The sequence below is a fragment of the Pseudonaja textilis genome, chromosome 2 (genome assembly GCF_049901715.1).
Source record: "Pseudonaja textilis isolate UNSWEBS1 chromosome 2, rPseTex1.2, whole genome shotgun sequence".
NCBI lineage: Eukaryota > Metazoa > Chordata > Lepidosauria > Squamata > Elapidae > Pseudonaja > Pseudonaja textilis.
In genome coordinates this window covers 70,404,281-70,426,616 of record NC_141991.1, presented here as the reverse complement: position 1 = coordinate 70,426,616, position 22,336 = coordinate 70,404,281, and the positions used below count along the sequence as shown (strand labels likewise).

General features: G+C 40.5%; 1 protein-coding gene across 1 annotated transcript in view; it reads right to left on the bottom strand.

The window, feature by feature from the left end:
- The window catches only part of LOC113433557 (LON peptidase N-terminal domain and RING finger protein 1-like), a 33,752-nt gene extending 15,999 nt beyond the window's left edge, over positions 1-17,753 (bottom strand). The window contains exons 1-6 of the mRNA XM_087924248.1: positions 16,517-17,753; positions 13,440-13,558; positions 10,421-10,543; positions 5,399-5,533; positions 4,818-4,899; positions 3,091-3,223 (exon numbers count right to left, since the gene is read on the bottom strand). Of these exons, the coding sequence (XP_087780374.1) occupies positions 3,091-3,223; positions 4,818-4,899; positions 5,399-5,533; positions 10,421-10,543; positions 13,440-13,558; positions 16,517-16,823 (899 nt within the window). The 5' untranslated portion in view covers positions 16,824-17,753. The remainder of the gene's footprint in view (positions 1-3,090; positions 3,224-4,817; positions 4,900-5,398; positions 5,534-10,420; positions 10,544-13,439; positions 13,559-16,516) is intronic.
- Between the last annotated feature and the right edge of the window lie 4,583 nt (positions 17,754-22,336).

Genomic DNA, 22,336 nt, shown 5'->3' with positions numbered 1-22,336 from the left:
AGGATCAAAGTGACAGAAGATCCCTGCTCTGTTCAGATCCCATTTTAAAGACAGTCTGCAATTCCTGATTTAAGATAAAATGGAAACAATTCAGAGAAGAGCAATAAGATCATTAAGCAACTAGTAACTAAGTCCTAGGAAAAGAAACTGAGGAACCTGAACATGTTTAGTTTGAAAGAAAATTATGATCAGAGGGAAATATTATTGTGTGTCTCATCATCCTTCAGAAGAATGGTTTGTATTCCACTATCCCAGAGAAAAGAAGATGGAATAATTGATAAATGGCAGGAAGAAAGATTCTGGTTTAATTCAATGTTAAGAGCAAAACTAAGAGGAAGATAATGACCGCATTTTGCAGGACAGTCATAGATGCTTTTTATTTGGATTTTTGAATATTCATGAGATTGATTTAATAGTATAAATCAGGTTTTTCTTAGCCTTTTCAGGCCATGGAACCTGTTAGTTAAAATTATTGTGTTGTTATTATTTCTGGAACCCCATATCCAGAAGCAAAGTTCTAGTAATAAAGTGGCTGCATTCAAGTGAACTTTGTTCTTAATCTCTCATGGAATCCCATAAAGGATTTTGCAGAAGAGAGTTTAAAACCCCCAGTCCATATAGGCCATTCCAACTGCATCATAATTCAGTAATATCAAGAGAAATGTGCTGCTTTCTTGGGAAATATATGATGGAAAACATAATAATCAGTTCACAGGATCAGAAGAAAAAATTTCCAACGGTTTTGTAAACAGCCACCAGCAAGTTCCTGTGTTAACTTGAGATAAATGCCCTCTTCCAGGTTCACAAGAGAGACGTTGCAAAAAAATAGAAAAAGTGTCCACCACAATGTAAGGTAAGATAAATCGGTTCTAAAGTGATAAGTGTTGAGTGCTCAAATTCTAGTAAGTCTAAATCTTTTCTTTCAATACAGCCAGTTAAAGACTTTGTGAATCTTTCTTGAAGATTGACTTTTAACTGAATCAGCTGCCAAGGCGCTAACACTAAGAGTCCTACGACACCTGATGATTATAAGTAGTCCTCGGGTTATAGCCACTTGTTCAACAACCATTCAAAGTTATGATTGTGTTATGAAACAATCTGCAGTTATGAAAAGTTACCAAGTTGTAACTTTTACAAGCAGTCCACAAAATTGTGGCAGTTGCAGGCCTGGCTCACAATTATGACATTGCAGCGAGACATGGTCATGATTGCAATTTCCAATGCTCTCATTAAAATACTACAATACTTATATGAAGAAAAATATTGTTCTACAATTTCTCTATTTTTTTTTCCAACACCAGTCCCGAAATTGCTGCACTCCAATTCCATCACACTGGACCATTGTACGATACAGCCAGTATTTCTATTTTCCACATAAAATATATATTCTGCAAAAGAGATTAGAATCTGTTAAGGTTAACTGCCAAAGAGCCCTCCTTTCTTACTTTCTTTGAAATATCCATCTTCAGATGAAACAAATTTCAGTTCATTACAAAGTAGTACCACTCTGCAAAAGGTATTACACTGGCACATTGAATTGGATAACAATTTCAGGGGTCAAAGATGTCCTCTATTAAGTTCTGCCTGGACTTATTTTCTAGGCATTCCGTCCCTTTATTGTATTGAATACTGTCATGACATTCTAACCCAGTTTTAATTTTTGTTCATAGCCTTTCCACAGTAAATGTTCAGGCACTGAGGTCTGCACATCCATTTAATATCTTCCATTCCCAGATCTGCGTTTCAGACCTGGCAGCATTTCTTTGCCCATGTCTCAAGGTTTTTCTCACTTACAACTGAGAAGAGGATTTAAATGGCAAGAACTACACTGACCCCAGAGGTGGAGAGTTTTGCAAGCAAGTTACTTTGCCTTCTAGCAATAATTCATTATATGAGATCTATAAACTTCATGGTTGGGCTAGTCTTATATAAAGCATGCCTCAATGTTTAACTCTTTAGATTGTTAAAATTGTTATTTTAAATTCTAATGACGAACAAAAACTTTGGTGTGTAATCATCACTATTTTTCTCCTCTTTTTTAACAGTCAAAAAAGATTTTCTGATATCATGCCATGCAATAGTGTACCACTTCATGTTTCATACGAGAACTGGCTCATTTCTGATTGGTGAAAACCTGACCATGCTTTTTTGCACATCATTAGGAAGCAGTCCTACAATATACACTGGATTTTAGTGCATGTAAGAATATTCAGGTTACAGCAATAGCAATAAGCACTTAGACTTATATACTGCTTTGACAGGGCTTTATAGCCCTCTCTAAGCAGTTTACAGAGTCAGCATATTGCCCCCAACAACTTGGGTCCTCATTTTACCCACCTCAAAAGGATGGAAGGCTGAGTCAACCTAGACCTTGGTGGGATTTGAACTGCTAAATTGCAGGCAGCCAGTAGGCAGCAGAAGTGGCCTGCAGTACAGCACTTTAAACCACTGCTCCACTGCTCATGATTGTAGGTTTTTTTCTATTTACAAAAAACTATATAATTTTGAATAGTACTTTAAATAGAATAGATGTATTGAAAATATCAAGAGGAAGTTCAAATATGTTTCAAAACCTTTTCTTTATTCTTCAACAAATAAGGAGAGGGTTTATCCCCATGGCTTTTTCAGAAATCCATTGGCTAGAACATGGGTGTCAAATCTGGGGCATCACATTGCTGTCACATGACATATCATGATGTTTTTTCCCTTCCCGGAGCTGGGGTAGGCATGGCCATTGCATGATGCATCTGGCCCAAGGGCTACCAGTTTGACATCCCTGGGCTAAGAAGACACCTCATGCTCAATTTGCATAGCACTTCAAAATCCTTTCCCTAGCAGCTCTTAACAGAATAACAGAGTTGGAAGGCACCTTGGAAGTCTTCTAGTTAACTCCCTGCTTAGGCAGGAAACCCTATACCACTTCAGACAAGTGGTTGCCCAATCTCTTCTTAAAAACTTCCAATGTTGAAGCATTCACAACTTCTGGAGGCAAGTTGTTCCACTGATTAATTGTTCTAGCTGTCAGGAAATTTCTCCTTAGTTCTAGGTTTCTTCTCTCCTTGATTATTCCTGTGCTGTTAATTAACTGACCGTATACAAAGGGAACATTCCAAGTCTGATGTAGTCAGGAAGCCCATGAAGTCTGGATAATAGTCTTTCACAGATTTTGTTTCTGCTGATCTAGTTCCTGAAGTCTCTGGTGAGGCCTCCTCTTCATCCAAATCTGGTTCACAAAAGGAAAGAGCAAAAGTCAGATTATGAATGTTACACACTGACCAACTCCTCACTGAACCTCACTTTGAACATTTTTATCACATTTATTTTATTGGCGGGTCACATACTTGCAAGAAGCTGTTTTGTGGAGTTCCCCTCCCCCTTAAGACCAAGAGTCTATTATGGTGTCATGCCAAGTGGCAATTGATTTCACACGAACACTGGCTATTTATATCTATTCAGCCCAAACATGTTACTTTAAGTCTATAACCCTTTTCAGTGATGAAAGAAGAGTCCTTCAGCCACTGCCTTCATTTTTTATATGCACTCCTGTCTCCCAGTAAAATCCATAAAATTTTCCAATTAGACTATAAATCAAAACTGGAAAAAACTGTCCAGCAATAAAAGAAATTGAGCCACCATATCCTAGGCAAGGGGTGGCTAACCTTTTTGGGCTCCTGTACCAAAAATTGTGCGTGCGCTAGCACACTCGCATTCGCATGCCAGCACCCAGAAGGCAATGCACGCCCCCCTATGTCCCCTACACATGTGCGCACAATCCCACCACCCCCACCACCCCCTTACCTGCACTGTACCTCACAGCTGATTTTTGGCCGCTTTGAGGCCTTTTTTGGCCTCCCAAAGGCTTGAGGAAGGCTTCTGCAGGCTTCTACAAGCTTTGTACACCGAAATTAAGCCCTGTTTCATCACTTCCTGTTTTTCTGAAAAAAACAGAAGTAATGAAACGGGACTAGATTTCAGCCTACAAAGCTTGCAGAAGCCTGCAGAAGCCTTCCTCAAGCCTTTGGGAAGCCGAAAAAGGCCTCAAACCAGCCAAAAATAACTGTGAGGTGCACACATGTGCAGTGAGGTAAGTTTGCCTGCAGCTTGTGTGCCGACACAAATGGCTCTGCGTGCCACCTGTGGCACATGTGCCACAGGTTCACCATCATGGTCCTAGGCCATTAAATTTTATTCAGAGCAGGTTCAGATGGATATTATTATATTTATCTCCAGCTGGGGCCCCAAATCTCTAGAAAGATCTAGTATATACAGAAGCAGGACTCTTCTATAAATCATGCTGGACTGAGTGTAATGTAGCTAATTTGAACATTAAACTGGGCTGCCCTTCTCTACCCTATTATTTGATCAGCTGTCAGGATTCCAGCGATCACCCTAATTGAATCATGAGTCGCGAGCCAAACTTCAAAAAACTTCAAAGGATTTATTAGGAGCAATATGCTGGCAGGACTTTATTGCCATCAGCATTAAAACAGCGCAATCTAATCAGCCCCTATTGATATACAACAGGCACGATTCCTTGGGGTTTCTTGTGATGGAATTTGGTCTTGAGAACAGTCACATGATTCTAGGGTTTTGGGAGCATACTCAAAGTACCTGCTTAAGGTGATCCTGCTGGGCGTGTGTGTGTGTGTGTATGTGTGTGTGTGTGTGTGTGTAGAAATAGTGATCAAATGACAGACCAAGATTTTAAAGCACAGGCCAAAATAATTTATCATAATTAGGGCATCAATTATTTCTCCCAGACAGAGACAAGAGGCTTATTAAAAAACATGGACTCAAACATTTAGTGATATACTCGCCTTTCTTCCTCATGGGAAGTGCTGCCTGGCTATGATCAGGCATAGTTTCTTCCAGCCAATTTTCTTTTTGCATCTTCATATCCTATTTAATAAAGAAAAATAAGATGTTAAACATGAAATCAAGGGACACAAGTACAGATAGGAAAACAAAAAGATAACACTACATATTGTTATTGTTGCATTGTTTTTCCTACACTTTAATTATTTCTTGATTTATCTTTGTTTTGCTTTTTGTGCTATAATACATTATGGTACTTAATGTTTATTTTTAATTCTTGTATTTTTATTATTATAGATTAAAAGCAGATATTGTTTAAAAGGAAAGGAATTAATGCAACTCTGTGAAAGGTAAGTTCCCAATCCCTACAAATGTTAGCTGGTTCTTTTGTTTACAGATGAATGTACAAGAACTTCTTTAAGTGAGAAAAACTAGAGGTGAGTGGACAGTCTTGATGTGATTGAACATATGAAAGGGTTCACATGGAAATCCCTTTACCAATGTTTCACTACATACAAATACATATTTTTGTTACGCCATCTCTAAATTTGGAACTGGTAAGACATCATCCCATATGAATTACCGGTAGGGTTTCGCCTTCAAAACTCCCAAGAAAAGTCAACTGTTCCCTTGAATTGCAACCTTCCAAATTCTGACTGCCATTGTTCTTTAACTCCATAACAGTACCAGGAGTAGGGGAGGCATCATTTGTGAGAATCTGCGACAGAAAGATTTTACATTAGTTTATTTTGAAGGAGAACACAGTCCCGAAGGTAGTTTTTCAAGAAGCAACTAGACTTGCTTATTTTTCTTTAAAAATGTTTTGCTTCTCATCCAAGAAGCTTCTTCAGCTCTTAGAAGTTTCTTGGATGAGAAGCAAAATGTCTTCAGAGAAAAACAAGGAAGTCCAGTTGCCTCTTGAAAAACCACCTCTGGGACAATTATGACCTGGATGACTGAGAATCTCCAGAGACAGTAGAATCTGACTTCTGAGAAATCTGCAAGGGTCATGTCTCTCAATTGGTTAAATATGAAGTTAGTCAGATACAAGCTTCACTTTCTTCGTGCTATACTTGACCAGACAGCACATCAATATGACTTTTTTTAAAAAAACTCTTTGCCAAGGCAGTATTTCTCAATCTTAGAAACATTAAAACATGTGAACTTCAATTCTCAGAATCCCCAGCCCGTCAGTTTAGACCAGTGGTTCCCAAACTTTTTCAGTCCACCGCCCCCTTGGTGCTACAAACTCATCCTCAGTGCCCCCCACCCAGGACTGGGATTCAAATTTCTGTGGGCGTGGCCTAATTTGAGGGTGTGGCTTGCTGGTCATGTGACTGGGTGGGCATGGCTTACTAGTCACGTGACTGGCTGGCGCGGCTTGCTGGCTGGGCATGGCTTGCTGGTCACATGACGGGGTAGGTGTGAATTGATGGTCATGTGACTGGGTGGGCGTGTCCAGGTGACTGGCAAACTAAATACAAGTGGTCCTCACTTAATGGCTGGTTGTTTAGCAAGTGTTCTGATTTATGACTGCCTTCTCCAGAGATCCTTGACCCGTTTTTAGAGTTTTGACAGCCATGCACACACATTCACACAAACTCCCTTCCAACCCTGCTGGAGCAGGTCATTGCACTAGAATCGGCAAAGCACCTCTGATTAGATTCTAGCAGTGAATAAAATCTAATCAGAGATGCTTTGCCGATTCTTGTTGATTTGTTTTATTTGTATCTCTTTATTTTATGTTGCTGAATTGCACTGACATGTGTGTCCCTTCTTGTGCACAACCTAGAAGCTTTTGTGATTCTTTGCAGCAAAAATTACCGACCTCTGGCTTTGCTCTACTTTTCAAACATGCCGACACTGCCGTGTTCTAGGTGCTGGTCCCACAGGTCCACCCCATTGAGCCCACTGCATTGGAGGGACCTGTCCAAGAAAGTCAAGTCAATGGGATAAGCCTGAGAGAGGGAAAGAGAGAGAAAGAAAAGAAAGAGAGAGAGAGAAAGAGAAAAGGGAAAGAAAGAAAAAGGGACAAAGAAAGAGGGGGGATGGAAGGAAGGGACAGAAAGAAAAAGAAATAAAGAAGGAGGGAGGGAGGAAAAAGATAATGAGATATCTATTCTAGTCCAATCACCTGCTCCAGCAGGGTTAGAAGGGAGTGTGTGTGTGTGTGTGTGTTCTCCTTGTAATTTATCAGTACATTTTGGTTTTGCCTTCTTCAGAACTGGCACTGTAATACATTGGGGGAAAGTAATTTTTAGAATGGAGATCTGGTCCAATGGATCCTGTTTAAAGCCTCAACAAAATGTGAGAGCTTCCTGATAGTCTTAACCATGTTTTGTCCACAAAACCTTTAATTATAGAAGCCAAAGATGTTTTAATGTGGAAAATGACCTCAGTCTAAACTAGGCCTCATTTCAATCAATCAGGTCTCTCTCTCTCTCTCTCTCTCTCTCTCCGTCTCTCTCCCTCCCAGAATGGCTTTGGTCTACTTTCCCAATGTGCCTGCAGGGCTGGCGCTTCAAACATGGATAGATGGATGGATGGAGAGACAGACAGACAGAGACAGGTAGGTAGGTAGATTGGCAGATAGGCAGTCAGGCAGAACTTTTGGATGAATGTATGGATAGGTAGGTAGGTAGGTAGCTAAGTAGATTGGTAGATAAGTAGGTAGGTAGGTGCCGTGTTCCTCCAACAATACGCCCCCCACAATAGGAAGACCCAGCATGTTTTCTAGGCATAAAGTGAAATTAAGTCCCTCCCCCCAAATTTAGGCCGAGTTTAAAACATGCAAAATTGGGGGGTAAGGGAAGGCAGGGGGGTAACTTGCCATTAGGAGTGCCCCGCGGGCAGCTACGTCTCACCATCAGCTGCTCCTAACAGCCAATCATGGTGTAGCATGGAGAGCTCCCTTACTCCTCCCTTACCCGGGTCAGTAGGCGGGCAGCATCGGCATGGATGTCGGGCAGCGTTTCAGCCGCTTCTCAGGCCTCCGTAGCTTCCACGGTTCCCACCCAGCAGCTGGGTCGGCGTAAGAAGAGCCGAGCGAGTGTCTCTGCTGCTGCTACCCTTGGTGCTCCAGCCTCGGGCTCTGCAAGTTTGCAAAAGTCCTGGTGTGCAGCCCGTTCCTGCATTCCAAGCACCCAGGCCGAGCTGCAGCTGTCCCTCTCTCACCAGCGCCGTCTCCAACAACAACAGCAGCAGCAGCAGAAACCGTGGAAGTGTTTCAGCTGCTTCCCGGGTGGGGGAGCCGCCTCTGTAACTTCCACGGTTCCTGCTGCTGCTGCCGCTGTTTTTGGAGATGGCACTGGCGAGAGAGGGACAGCTGCAGCTCGGCCTGGGCGCTTGGAATGCAGGAACAGGCTGCGCACTGGGACTTTTGCAAACTTGCAGCGCCCGAGGATGGAGCACCAAGGGTAGCAGCAGCAGAGACACTCGCTCGGCTCTTCTCACCCACCCAGCCACTCAGGATTAAACCAAAACGCAGCGCACGGCGCTCCCAGATACCTCAAAATGTTTTTTTTTTCCTGTTGTTACGGGGACGGGGGAAAAGCGGGAGCGACTCAGATGCTGTTGTTGGAGACGGCGCTGATGCGCGAGGGTGGGAAGAAATTAATTCACTCCTGGAAAGACGTCCTAGCCGTTTTTTCGGGGTTCAAAAAAAAATAAGGCCCGGCCTTATTTTGTGAGAAACACAGTAGGTAGGTAGATCTATATTGGTACATAGGCAGATAGGTAGACAGACAGAAAGATACGTAGGCAGGCAGGTAGGTATGTAGGTAGGTAGGCAGGAAGGCAGGCAGACAGAAAGACATGATGGATGGATGGATAGATAGACAGACAGACAGACAGATAGATCTATATTGATAGGTAGGTAGGTAGGTAGACAGAAAGGCAGGCAGACAGACAGGCAGACCTTTTGCATGGATGGATGGATGGATGGATGGATGGATGGATGGATGGATGGATGGATGGACAGAAAGAACGAATGTGACAGCAGTGGCACTTTGAGAAAGTAGAGCAAAGCCAGATTGGGAATTCAAGTCCACACAAGTTGCCAAGGTTGAGAAACACGGGCTGAGTATATCAACCCAGCCATTCTGGTTTAGAGTTTAGCATGCTGTTTGATTCCGGCTTAGTCAATGAATAAACCATGGCTAAAATCTTCCTGCTCCTTAATGCAGCTGCCCCTCTGCCCCTTCTGCAGCCCCCTGCAGCTGCCCCTCTACCCCTTCTCCAGCCCCCTGCAACTGCCTTCTCCAGCCCCCTTTGGTATCTAATTTTGCAATGCCAACCTCCCTGGGGCAGCGATGCAACCGACCTCACTCTCTTTGCTTCAACCCAAGGTCTACTTCCATTCGGCCAAGCAAGGGAAGTACTCTGCACATGCTCAGAGACTCCCAACTTCAGTGAAACAGTCTACCCATCTTTATGCTCCACCCGGGAGGAGGAAGGCATGCGGAAGCAGCCCAGACTAGGGGAGGCAGAGGGAACGATCGCTTGGAAACTAAGCAAGCAAGCGCAGGGCTTGGTTGAAAGAACTGGGCTGCGGAGGGAGGCTAGGTTCTAGGTCCAGGACAGCCACATAGAGCCGAAGCGAACCGAGCCACGCGTCTTGGAGAGCCGCAGCTGCACCCACCCACTTCCTGCGCGCAAGCCTGGCTGGCTGGAGAGGCGGAGACCAAGTGGGTGCTGCGCGCTCCCTTGTTCTCCTCTGGGGAAGGGGGCCCTAACGCCAGACCACCCACTCCTTCCACTGCGCGCCTTGGGAGGGTTTTGCTTTCAGGCCCTCTGGCATGCCTCCGCCGCTTCCACCGGAGAGGGCAGCCTGCAAGCTAAGGCGCCCTCTTTCCACCACCTCCCACCTTTCCCCCCAGGCTTGGCAAGGCTCACCATGTGTGGGTTCCACATTCGAGGCACCGGCTGCAGAGTGATGAAACAGTCAATGGGCTGCGTGGCCGGCAGTCAATGAGCCTGCGGGGCCGGCACCTCAAACGCCCCCCTGCCACCTCTTAGCGCCCCCCTGCCGGCCCTCTTACCGCCCCCTAAGGTATCCCACCGCCCCCCAGGGCATGGTATCGCCCACTTTGGGAACCACTGGTTTAGACCAAGACACTACAGTACATAGAGAAATGATTTCTGATAACTCTTACCAATACAGAAGCAACCTGCCTAACAATATATTTATTAGGGCTGAGCAAATACCATGGCCAAAATGTGATTCAGACCACTGTGAACATGCCCCATACCTATTAGGAATGTCATAAACCTTTGCCAGCATCACACAAAAATGGCAAACTGTGTGCAACCATAGACACATCAATTCATATTTTGCCATTTAAATCTTAACTTCTGTGTAGCTTAACAATTCTGTATCCTTAACAATTCTCAAACAAAACAAATACTTTTCTTAAAACAACAACAGTGTGATACCCAATTGGAGAAGTATGAGTAGATACAACTTCATCAATTCCATCATGTACAGCACAAGAATCTCATCTTCCTTTACTGAAATCTCAAAAATAAACCGCTGCTTCTTCCTATGCGAATCAATTAAGTTTCCAACATTTAATCTCAAGGTTCTTAGTCATAATAGTGCATTTACCTTTTCTATCTCATTTTGAGCAGCATGGAAACTGGAGTCCAGTTTAAGGCAATGTTGAAACTGCAGCAGGGCTTCTGATTGGTTCCCTAAATCCAAGAGCACTTTCCCTTTTCTAAAAAAGCCCTGAAAAGAAACACAAAACACATTTCAGTTGCCTTCCTGAAGTGTCACAACATTCTGCAGCAGCTGCAAATTGCTTTGCATAATGCCAAAGGCCGCAGGTTTAGTCAATCAATCAATCAATCAAGTATATAGTCCTCAGGGTATCAGGGATGTCAAAATGGCAGGCTGGAGGCTAGATGCATCATGCGCAGACCACATGATGCGATCGAGTTTGACACTCATGATGTAGACTCTTTTATCAGCAGGCAAGCTTTACTTAAACCCTCCTCCCTATGATTAGCAGAATCAAAGAATCACCCAGCTATATTCCTTCTAGCCTAGCTTGCCATTTTTCAACAGGGCAACAGTGAAAGATACTGCCGGAGCAATAAAATGGCAGTTAGGATAGGGATCATTCGCCCCATCAACTTCCACAATCCCTGTGAAGCAAGAAAACTAAGAGCATGAAAACAGTGACGTCACTCATAAAATCTGTGAAACCAATGGTAAGGTCTCTCTTTCCCACCAACATTTCTGAGAATGGATGCTATATGGAGTTAATACATTCCCAGTTGCAAAAAAAAAAAGTATATCAAAAGTGTAGACTCTTAATACATCTAGCTCATACTAAGGATATGTAATGTCCTGTGTGTGTGTGTGTGTGTGTGTGTGTGTGTGTGTGTGTGTGTTACACAGATACTAAGAATGCTACTTAAGTATAATATTAGAATAAAACTGGGGAGATCCAAGAAAACTTCATGAATACATTCATTAAGGATGTGAGTAGGACTCAAAGAAAACTTAATTTTTAGTCTCAACAAGTGGCAGTACCTGATTAACCTACTCTGAGCACAGAACTTGGGAACTTAAAACAAAAAAAACTACTATAAAACAGGATGAAGGGGGAAAGCATATTTATGACGGAAGTATGAAATAACTTCAATTATTGCAACAATACAACTTCCCCACTTCTTTAATATAAAAAAAATTTAAGGGCTAAAACAAAAGAAAGCTATCTGAAAATGCAAATAAAATTGGCCTTACTCAAAATAAAAATATTCCACACCTATTACCATAAACCTTTCTTCAAAATGTTCATACCAAAAATGTAGCAAAATGACAATCGCACAGATTCTGTTCTTGCTTTGTCACCCTCATAGGCTGAAGAGCTTTTTCAACAGAGCCTAAAACAACAAGTCTGGCAAGTCTTAAAACATAATCCTTACTTCCAAAATTGTGATCAAATACAAAAAAATCAGTGCTTTGTTGTAAAATGTGGTTAGCAACTGTCATAGTTGTGCATGTACCTTCAGGTAAGGTCAAAGAAATTATTTGGGAATACACAAATATCAAAAGACAGAAAAGAAGTTTTAAGAAATTAGAAGAACATATGAGACCAAGTTTGAACATACGATCAACTGAAGAATGTTAAGCACTCCAAAACATTTTCAAATTACTAATCATGATGATGCCAAACTAGCAAAACATTAATCATAGCCCCACAATGCAAGCTCTCCCTTTTAAACCTGCATTGTAACATCCCTCCACACAAAATATGCAAGGGGAGGAGTTTGGTTTATTAAAAATATACAATCATAGACCAAATATACAGAAATTAAAAAACAGAGTTACATAGCATCCAATAAAAACCTATTCATACTTGCACTAATTATATCTGGGGAAGCAATTAGGTCCTCAAACCTGAAACTCATAGCAATGGTACAAAGTTTGACTCCAATTCTAGAGACATCTTAATCATTTAGTAGATAGCACACAGTCCACATGTGAGGTTGTTCTGTTTGTAATTAAGATGAAAGATTATCTCTAATGTAGATATTTCAGAAGCACGTAGGCTATGATCTCAGTTTCAAAGTCTATGTAAATACACAAATGGTCCTGGAAAGGAATATTATTATATTTACCCACAAGTGCCATTGTGGGAAGTAGATCTATACATGCCAAAGTAAAAGACCCTCCTGTGAGATGGAATTAATTAATGATACAGATATTGTGGAACTGTAAAAGGGGACTGTCAGTAGAGATGAGAAGTGTTGGTTCAGTCTCTATGTAAATCAAGATTTCAAATTCTCTGCTTGAAGCCTAGCACAGATACAGACTGAGGGAATAAGCCACAATAAATCAGTTATCCAATATTTTTTTCGTCAAAGTAGACTGGTATCTATCAGAACAGGTTGGGCTAGATATTTGCCTCCCTGACCATGATGTTACCATACAGTTTCATTACTTGTTCCTCCCTGTAGACATACAGAGTAGAAATTTTCTAGACAGCTCACTAGCACTTGTCTTTTAAAATATTATGCTGATTGGATGTGCAAACTCCAATCACCTATTCTGTCAAATTTATTGAGTGTTCCAAATAGTAAAGAACCTCTATTATCTAACTTTTGTAGAGAAATTTATTGCCAGGGAGCATAACATAGATAAACATAGGGAAATTTTTCAAGGCAGCTTTATAAAATTCACTAAGACCTCTCTGGTTCTCCACTATCAAAGCTCAAACATTCAGTATTTCGCAGAAATTCTCCAGACTGCAAATTTAGCCTACAGTTGGGTATTAATTGAAACATTGGTAAATTCCTCTTTGACTACAAGAGAAATCTGTGAATCTTCCAGAAGTAATTCAAGTTTTTCTTTCTGTGGATTTTAGCAGGAGAATGTCTTTTAATCATTCTGTTAGAGCATATGAGTCAATATTGGTTTGTACAGAACCAGGGAAAGCCTACCTTGTATTTAAATAAGCAACTATATGAAGTAACATGCTCACTTTCTATACTACTATTGCAACTGAGTTCAAATGTAGCCTTGTCCAGAAAAGCTACTTCATCTCACCACTTAAAAGTTGGAAAGGACATATGCTTATTCTGGATCTCAACACCCAGCTTTACACTCAACTCACTTCACATTCTTCTGGCTTCTGCTTGCATAGAACCTCCAAATCCTCAAGAGCCCCTTCATACTCCTGTAAAGCCACATAAAGCTCTGATCTGCACAGCCTTAATGTAAGATCATCTGGAGCTGTAGGAGGAAGCAGAACATTTCACTGTTGTTCCTAAGAAATAATAAAAAACAAACATGGTACAGTTATACACACCAAGGTACTATAAGAAAATCTCCAAGAAAGGGACTTATTGACTAGAATCAGCTATGTTCATTTCCAATAAGTTTAGCCAGATTTTTTTAAAAAAACTCATTAATTCTACTTTATTGACAAGAAAGTTGGCCTTAAGTATTATCCATCAATTAAATGGCCAGATAAAATCATCCAAAGGTAGCTTATTCTGATACTGTCAAAAACAATTCTCTGCTTAAGGAAAAGATCTATTGTTTTTCAGTTGGAAATATACAATCATACTTGTATCATTTGAGGATGGGGGATTATAGGAGTGAACGGTAAGAGAGAACTCGCCTCATCCACTGACCAGAATTAAAAAGTTGTTCAATGGCAGAAAGCTCCTGTCGAAGAAGTTTCCAATACAGAGATGTTAAAAGAATGAGGAATAAAGAACAAGAGAAACAATTCAGTCAGCTATCTTTCACCTGCTGTGGATCACATACTCTAGTAGTATTTTTATGACCCTGTACAGGTAGTCCTTAACTTATGACTGACCACAACAGAGTTCTTTTTTTAATGTTTTCCCCCTATCTAGCAATGTATAATGGATGTTAAGGTACATCCATTTTGAGAAAAAGTAGGAAATCACAGCTAATTAGATTTTAACAAATTTTATCATCACCTTAAACAAGAATTTGGTCCAAACAAGAATTTGGTCCAAAATCTTTCTTATATTATCACTGTTTTCAATTAAAAGAATTGAAAAAGGCCTATGTATCAATTAATACAAAATGAGCAGGACTAACTCAAGATTAAAGTTTATAGATATTTATAAATGGTAATAGGTAAAGTCTGGTTTTAGAATGTATTATCACCTCATACCACAGTATTTCACAATTTGAGTAACATAATGTTGTAAATATTTTTAATCTCCAAAAAACTTTTCATGGATGTTAAAGTTTTTTTAAAAAGTGATTTTAAAAAAAGTCAAATCCAAGATTAATATTTGTAAGATTTGACAGCACATTTTCACCTCACCTGCTTTGGTGTTTATAAAGAAAAGTATAGTACAAATGGTAAAAAGCTGAAATGCCGAAACATTGTTTAATATTGCTTAATCATTCAGCCCTGGCAGTCCATGTTATAAATGCACCTGGATTAAACTCAAGGATTGCTAGATTTGAGTTCGATCCCTATTAATTGAAGGAATCCTCCAACTGAAGTAAAAAAAAAATTCATCTAAAAAAAGTAGATGAAAATATTCCTGTATAAGCTCACTTGTTGATGGAAACACCTGTACTGACACTTCTGTCTGACTCATTGCAAAACAAGAGCTAGCATTTTATAACAGCACTATAAATGAGAGGGGTGTGTCAGCTTCCACTCACAGGAAAGTCTGAATCAGTAAAGAAAAGCCTGGTTCCTAATTACTCATTCCTAAATCCTAAGGTTTAAGTAGCATCAGCTTACCAGGTCCAAAGCTGATTTTAATGTAAGTTTTAAGATTAAAGATGAAATGAGATTATTTCCCCTGGGTAATAACAGATCATCTTTTCTTCCCTAACAAAGGCACTATGTGTTTAATGAGAGCATGTTAAAAAAAATTGGTATATTTGTCATCATCATAACATCAGCATAATAGGAAAGCAGCATCTGTTGAATGTCTGCCTCTTCAGTAAATGGTAAAGAAATAAAGACTCCAGGCAGCATACAAAAAAAAAAAATTCAACATTGAGAATGGTGCTCCAGAGGGCTAAGATTCCCACATCAAAAATACTTTCAAGCCCTCAAATTATAGAAACGTTATAAAGATCTGCTCTATTTATTATTAAATTTTTATTGGTTTTTAAGACGAACACAGACAAACAAAACATAAAAACATCAAGCCATCTTCCCTATACATATACATATATACAGTGTGCCGGTTGGTTTACAAATTGTTTTGTGCTTCCATTTCGTAGTCTTCAATTACAATTACATTATATATATTCTCATATTTTCAATCAAGTATTAAATACATTAATATCTTTGTTAATCATTTGACTATACTTTTATTCATTCATGTTTCATGAAATAATCATATTTTACTTAATTTGTTTTATAACAGTTCATGTTATCATCTCAAATCTATCCTACAATCAGTTTGTAGATATAAGAAAAGAATACATCTTTATATATTTATTATTTTCTAAGAATCTACATATTTCATTACCATGTTTTATTGTCTAACCATTAATAGATCCCAAATTTTATAAAATTGTTTATCATCTTGTTCTCTGATTTCAAATGTCAATCTACTCATTTCAGCACATTCCAACATTTAAGATCTGCTCTATTTTATTCTTGCTCTCCATGAACAGTTAAAGATGGTCCCATGGCCTTCCAAGGAAGTCAGCAAAGTTACATAACTCCTTTTTTAAAAGTTCCTAAAGAATAAGTCCAAAAACAACACAGTCCTATCATCATACACACTTTAGATTTAATATTTAATTTTCTGATGTGACCATTACCATTGGCAGCATTTGGTTTCACTTCTGTGGTCAAAATCTGCAACAGAAACTAACTAAAGTAAGCCCTTTTTTTACTTAAAAGAGAAGGGAATCACAAGATCTAGAAGCAAGGGCACAAATGGGAGATACCCTACACCCAAATACTTATATGACCATAAGATCTCCAGCCTTTTAAGGAAGAGGAAACCCCATAGCTGAAGTTAGTGAAAAGGGTTACCAAGAATTGTCCCTCGCCTGCTTATACAATGCAGCCAACGAGATGGTGGCAAGTTGCATAACCAGGGAGCACCTGGCGGTCAGTCCCGCGCATATCACCCAGCCTCCCTTCCCTTCCCGTCGTTCAACCTCGCAACACTCTCCCCCCACCCCACAAAAAATAAGCATCCTCTCTGGATAGCACGCAAACCTTACCCAAGCCGATTCCCTTCTGAAGCGTCCTGAGCGCTTCCTGGAAGTCCCCGTGGCTCACCAGCTCCCGCAGGTCCCTTTTCAACTGGGCCACCTTGGCGGCCGTATCCAAGCCCTTTTCGAGCAAGTTCCCGAGCAGGACGTTCGAGCTCAGCTTCCGCGAGCCCAGGAGGCCGAGTTTCTCCCCGCAGAGGCAGCACTCGGGAGGCGAGGTTTCGCCCAGGCATCTCTTGCAGAAGGAATGGCCGCAAGAGACAGTCACTGGGTCCCGGAGGATCATGCGACACGAGGGACAGAGAACAAGCTCCATGCTTCTGCTCCGTCAGAGGGGAGGGGGACGGGAAATCGCGGCCTAGACGAGAAGTTAGGACGGCACCGGGCAAAGGTCGGCGGCTGCCCAAGAGCAGCAAAGAAAAGCGGCCGAAAGAGCCAGTGGGACACTTTGACAAAGCTGGAACTTCATTCCCCCCACTTTTTCTTTTTTGGTTTTGCGTCCTGTCCAACCAGCAAAGACGGAGCAAATCGCGGGCTCTTCAAGTCACAAACCTCCTTCGCGGTTCCCGATTGTTTGCCCCTTGGAGGAATTCTTCAATTTCCGAAGGAAAAGAGCTGCTCTCTCTCTCTCTCTCTCTCTCTCTCTCCAGGCAATGGAGCAGAAAGCAAACGCGCCGCTTCCTGCCAACTTCGCGCGCAGCAAGCCGGGGTTGCTTTCCATGCAACGACCACTAAATCGACCGCTTCATCCTGTTGTTGTTGTTGTTGTTTTTCCTTCTTCTTCTTTTAAAAGACCCCGGTGCTTGCTCGGTCTGAGCATCTAAAGCGCTCTCTCCGCCCAACAGCTCCCTGGTTTCCTCCGAGGCTTAAAACTGTTGCAACTCAACGACGTTCTTGCGCCAATCAATCCATCCATCCATCAATCAATGGGCAGTCGCTGGAGAAGACTTGATTCCCCTTCAGAGCGGTGGGCCCCCCTTCCTGTCGCCCGGGGCGATCTCTCAGCCTGGGCAGGAGGCGGCATCCTTTTTCTAGTTAGCGACAAGGAGGCGGGGCGGAGGGGGGAAGGTGTCTCGGCGTGGGACGAATAAAAGGAGGAGGAGGAGGAGGGGCCCCCAAACCAGTAACTTTTCAGCCTCCTTTATGCCGGATCGGTTTCAGCCACCGGATTTCTCTGATAACCAACACACAAGCGTGTAAATTACCCTCATTCACCACCCCCAGGCCGGAATATTACATAAAATCGGGAGCAGCCCCGTGTGATGGCGTCGGAGAGCCAGCCGATTGGCTGCCAGCTTTGGCCGGCCCCCACTGAGAAACAGACGTAGCGAAGTGCGTTTCATAACCTCCGAGAAGGATGAAAGTTGGGAATCGCGAACCGTTCGGCTAAAGAAAAGGGGAGGGGAAGCGGGGGGGCGTCTTGCCTCCTGCTCCAGTTCTGCCCTTGACGTCCCAAAGAAGTTGCTTTCCTAAAGGGAGAAGTGTAAGCGAGAACGTTCCGCTTCCCGCTGCGTGGTTCTGAAATTAAAAGCAACTCGTGATTCCCCCATTGCCTTGGTCATATTATTATTCATTCCTCTGATGGAACGATGACATAAGAGGAATTTACTTGAATGCAAAACAGAACGCCACCGATGTGCAAGGATGGTCCACAGCCCTATACAGAAAGAGCTGTACACTTGTTACCCTCGGGTACTGCCCTAGATGTAAACACTATTGCAATTGTGAAGGTTTTCGCTGGGTTTCATTTGGTCAGCTCGGTGGAAAAAGAAGAAAAGAAAACACTTTGCTTCAGGGTAACTTACAAGAATATTGTTCTCTGGAGCAGCAATCCTTCGTATATTGCATGAAGTGCGACACGCATAAAGTGGTGGGCAGCAAAATTGACATTTCCAATCAATGTCTGTGGAGATTCTCATGGTTGTCCCAAAGTTGCTTTTTCAAAAGACAATCAGACTTTTGTTTTCTCCTTGAAGACGTTTCGCTTCTCATCCAAGAAGCTTCTTCAGTTCTGAGTTAGAAGCTTCTTGAATGAGAAGCAAAACATCTTCAAGGAAAAAACGCCTTTGGGATTTCCAACCAATGCACACAGACATACGGGTACACACTAAAAGAGAGTATTTTTTTCCTAAAACAATTGTTTAGCTTGAGATTTGGTTTATCTTATGGTTTATGCTAGTTTTTGTCAACCTCAGCAACTTTAGGATATGTGGATGTCAACTCTCAAACTTTGCTCAGCCAGAATGATGGGAAGTTAAAAGTCCGTCCATCTTGAAGTTGCTGTGGTTGAGAAGCATTAATTTATGCTATGAGCTGGTGAAAGTAAATCCTAGTCAATGAGTTGAGACAAGATTGATTTGGGTTGTTTTAAAACATGTGAAAAGTTAATGCTATTTATTATCATCATTAACTATTTAACTTTCAGGGATCCACCCAGTAATCCAGACAACAGTGTGGTTTAATAAGCCATCAGAATGTGATCATGGTGATTTGCAATCTTTGAAGCCACCATTTAGAAGCTAGATTACTTGTCATCCTTCCCAAAGCTGCTATTTAGATCAGATATTGGACGAAATCTCCCCAATTTCTCTGAATTTGTTTTAGTTTGTATAGAAAGTGATTGAGACTACAGAGTAAACCACCATTTCAAACAACAAAAACAACTTGGAGTCATGATTATATCACCAGAGGGGAAAAAATACTTGGTAGGGTAAAAAATATCCAAGAAAAATACATCATAAAAATAGTTGAGGGAGCAGAATATTGAAGGAACATAGCAATTTAATTTGGGAGAATGGACCCTTGTATTCTGTAATGAGATAAATAGATCATATGCCCTGAACCAATACTCAGTAATGAGATAAATATTCTACAGATTGACCCCCTTTCTAAACAGCTCCCTCTCATAAAGAGGCTTCTGTGATAAACAATATAATCCTATCATTCATATTCTATCATCCTATAATCCTATCATTCATATTCTTTCGCTTAGCTAAAAACATGACAAAATGGCTAACAAGTGTTGATCAACTTTCACAATATCATTATAGCCAGTGGTAATTGCCAAAATATTAGGAAATCATCATAGGTTGGTTACAACATCCCTGTAGAAGCAACCACAGCAAATCTTAGATTATGAAATCCGGTTTGGAAATCAAGAGTTACCCTGTTGTTTTCCTGCAGAATAATCTTTACCTCACAACTGCTGCTTTTCATTTTAATAAGTACAGTAAATGTCCCCCCAATTGCCATTTTTCACATTACATTTTAGTTTAAGAGGTATTTATGAGATGTAATTTCAAAGAAAATCTGAAAAGCTGGTTGTTATGGCAATATACACACATCTTCCTGCAAATTAAGAACTCAAGATTTTTAAGAATTCCACAAATCCAATCATTTCATTTAGCCAGAGAGGTCAAATATAAGATAAACAGATAAACCATACATTACATGTTCCTTTGATCCTGTCTTTTTCATTGCTTTTATAAGGCAGCATTCTTCATAATAATATCTAAATTATATGCAGGCAGTCCTTGCTTAAAAACCACAATTAGGATGGGCAACTCCATTGTTAAAAATCATGGTCAATATCATGTAACCACAATGGACTTATGACCTGCTGCAATAATTAAGTGAGACCTTATGTGATCATAACTTCCAATTTTATTGCCACCACCTCCATTCTGCTCGTTGAATACCAGTTACAAAGCACACAAATGGCAATTATAGGAACACAGAGACATTGTGCAGGTCATAAATGCAATGATTGGTTAAAAAGGTAATTTTTCACCCCATAATAAGTTTGAAGAGTTGCTAAACAAGATGGTTGACAAGCAAGATTTACCTATAATTCCATCTTCATGGAGATTGATTTGATATATTTTTCTGCCTGCTTTTTTGACAAGCTTTTAAACAGGGAAAAGCATGGGTTTTTAATTTGAAACAATTTGAGTTAACAAATGGCTGCTGTATTTCAAAATGGGGACCAGCCCTCAGGACAGCATTGTGCCATTGAATATCATCCTGACACTTGATATTAAACATAGGTAAAATTATATTTAGTCAGCAGAGAATTAATATTAAAAAGCATTTGAATTTCAATTGCAGTCAATATAATGGCATGTCCTATTTCATTATCACCCAATCCTGAGGATGTCTAAGTCATTATTTCTCATATTCTATCAATGTTGAAAATATGGGAATTGCCAAAACCCAATTTTTTCAGGAAATGTGTTTCCAATGAAGAAATCCAGGACAAACTCAGGCTGCATTCCCAAGTCAGCACAGGCCACAGTAGTTGCTGCTTGGACTGTTAAGTTCCACTTTACAGTTTGGTAAAATATATCTAATGTGCAAGATTTATTTAAAAATATGTTCTACCTCAAATGAAATAATGCTTTTATTTATTAGAGTAATTACAGCATTAAAATATAATACAAATAATCCTTGTTTAGCAATTGCCTCAGATAGTTGGCAATTATGAGTGTTTTTAAAAAAGTTACTTTGTGACCAATCCCTGAAACTGATTAAGGTCTGCTCAGTTTCCAGCAACTACCAGTCTACCATCAAATAATTAAGATCAGAGCTGAGCTTGTTGACTTATCCTTAGCTTTTTAGGGAAGTGCAGTCAGTCTATGGAAAAAAAGCACCTCAGGAAGAGATAGCTTGTGAGAGGTTAAAGAAACCAGGTCAGACATAGAAGGTTGTATGAGGGGGCTTTATCTGAATGAGACAGAGCAATTAGCAATTTTCCCAGCATCTTTGTCTCTCAGTCTTGGTGGTTCCATGTGGATCATTTTGCTGGAACCATTTTCAGTCATTGAATGAGGACTACATGTATTTTAGCCAGTGGCAGGAGCAGGATGATAGTGCAGATAGTGCAGATGTGAGACTTGCTGAAAAGAGCTATTCCAAAGAGCCAGAACAGAAGCTGCAATGTGCTAGTGGAAGCAGTAGATGGCAATCTTCCCTCAGTGTTGTAGACCAGTGTTTCTCCACTTGTCGACTTTTTAAGATTTGCAGACCTCAACCCCCTAAATTCACTAGCCAGCGTGCTAGAGAATTCTGGGAATTAAAGCTCACACATCATAAAGTTGTCATGATTGAGAAGTTATAGACTGATTCTCTCATATACACAGAGAAATTCTATCATACCAGAGTACTCCATACCAAGAAGCCTTCCTTAAAAAAGGTAAACTGTATCCTCACATCAACCTCTATTACCAATAACTACATAGATACAACTTTGCTGCTTTCTTGCCTAAAACTGACAACTGCCTTAATCAAACCATTCTCTTTCTGGAAAGGACAAGAGATCGACCACAACCAGTCTTCTATATACATTCTTACTACAGCACCTTAAGGCTAGTGAAAACACACCTAGGAAACAGACAGGAATCTTTTTTTTAAATAGACTTTATTGAATTTTATTACATTAAAAACATAAAAAATATATCACTCAATAACAACAATTTGTAGTGCTTATCATATAACAATAATTCATGCTCTACAGGTATTGATTTATGCATAATTACATTCTTATTTTATCTGTTACTTATATTTGATAACTATCTATCTTTAATCTATCTCCATTCTATCCAGCTATACCATTGTTCCCACACCTTATAAAATATTGAAGCTTCTTTATCTTTTGAACTCAGCGTTAATTTGTCCATTTCAGCACAGCTCATAACTTTTTGTATGACCAGTTTCTCTGAACTGGTTGTTTCCAACATTGAGCAAAGGCAATTCTAGCAGCAGTCAATATATGTAATAATAAGTATTTTGTGCTCTTTGCATATTTTTTTTGAAGATCCCCAATAGGAAGAG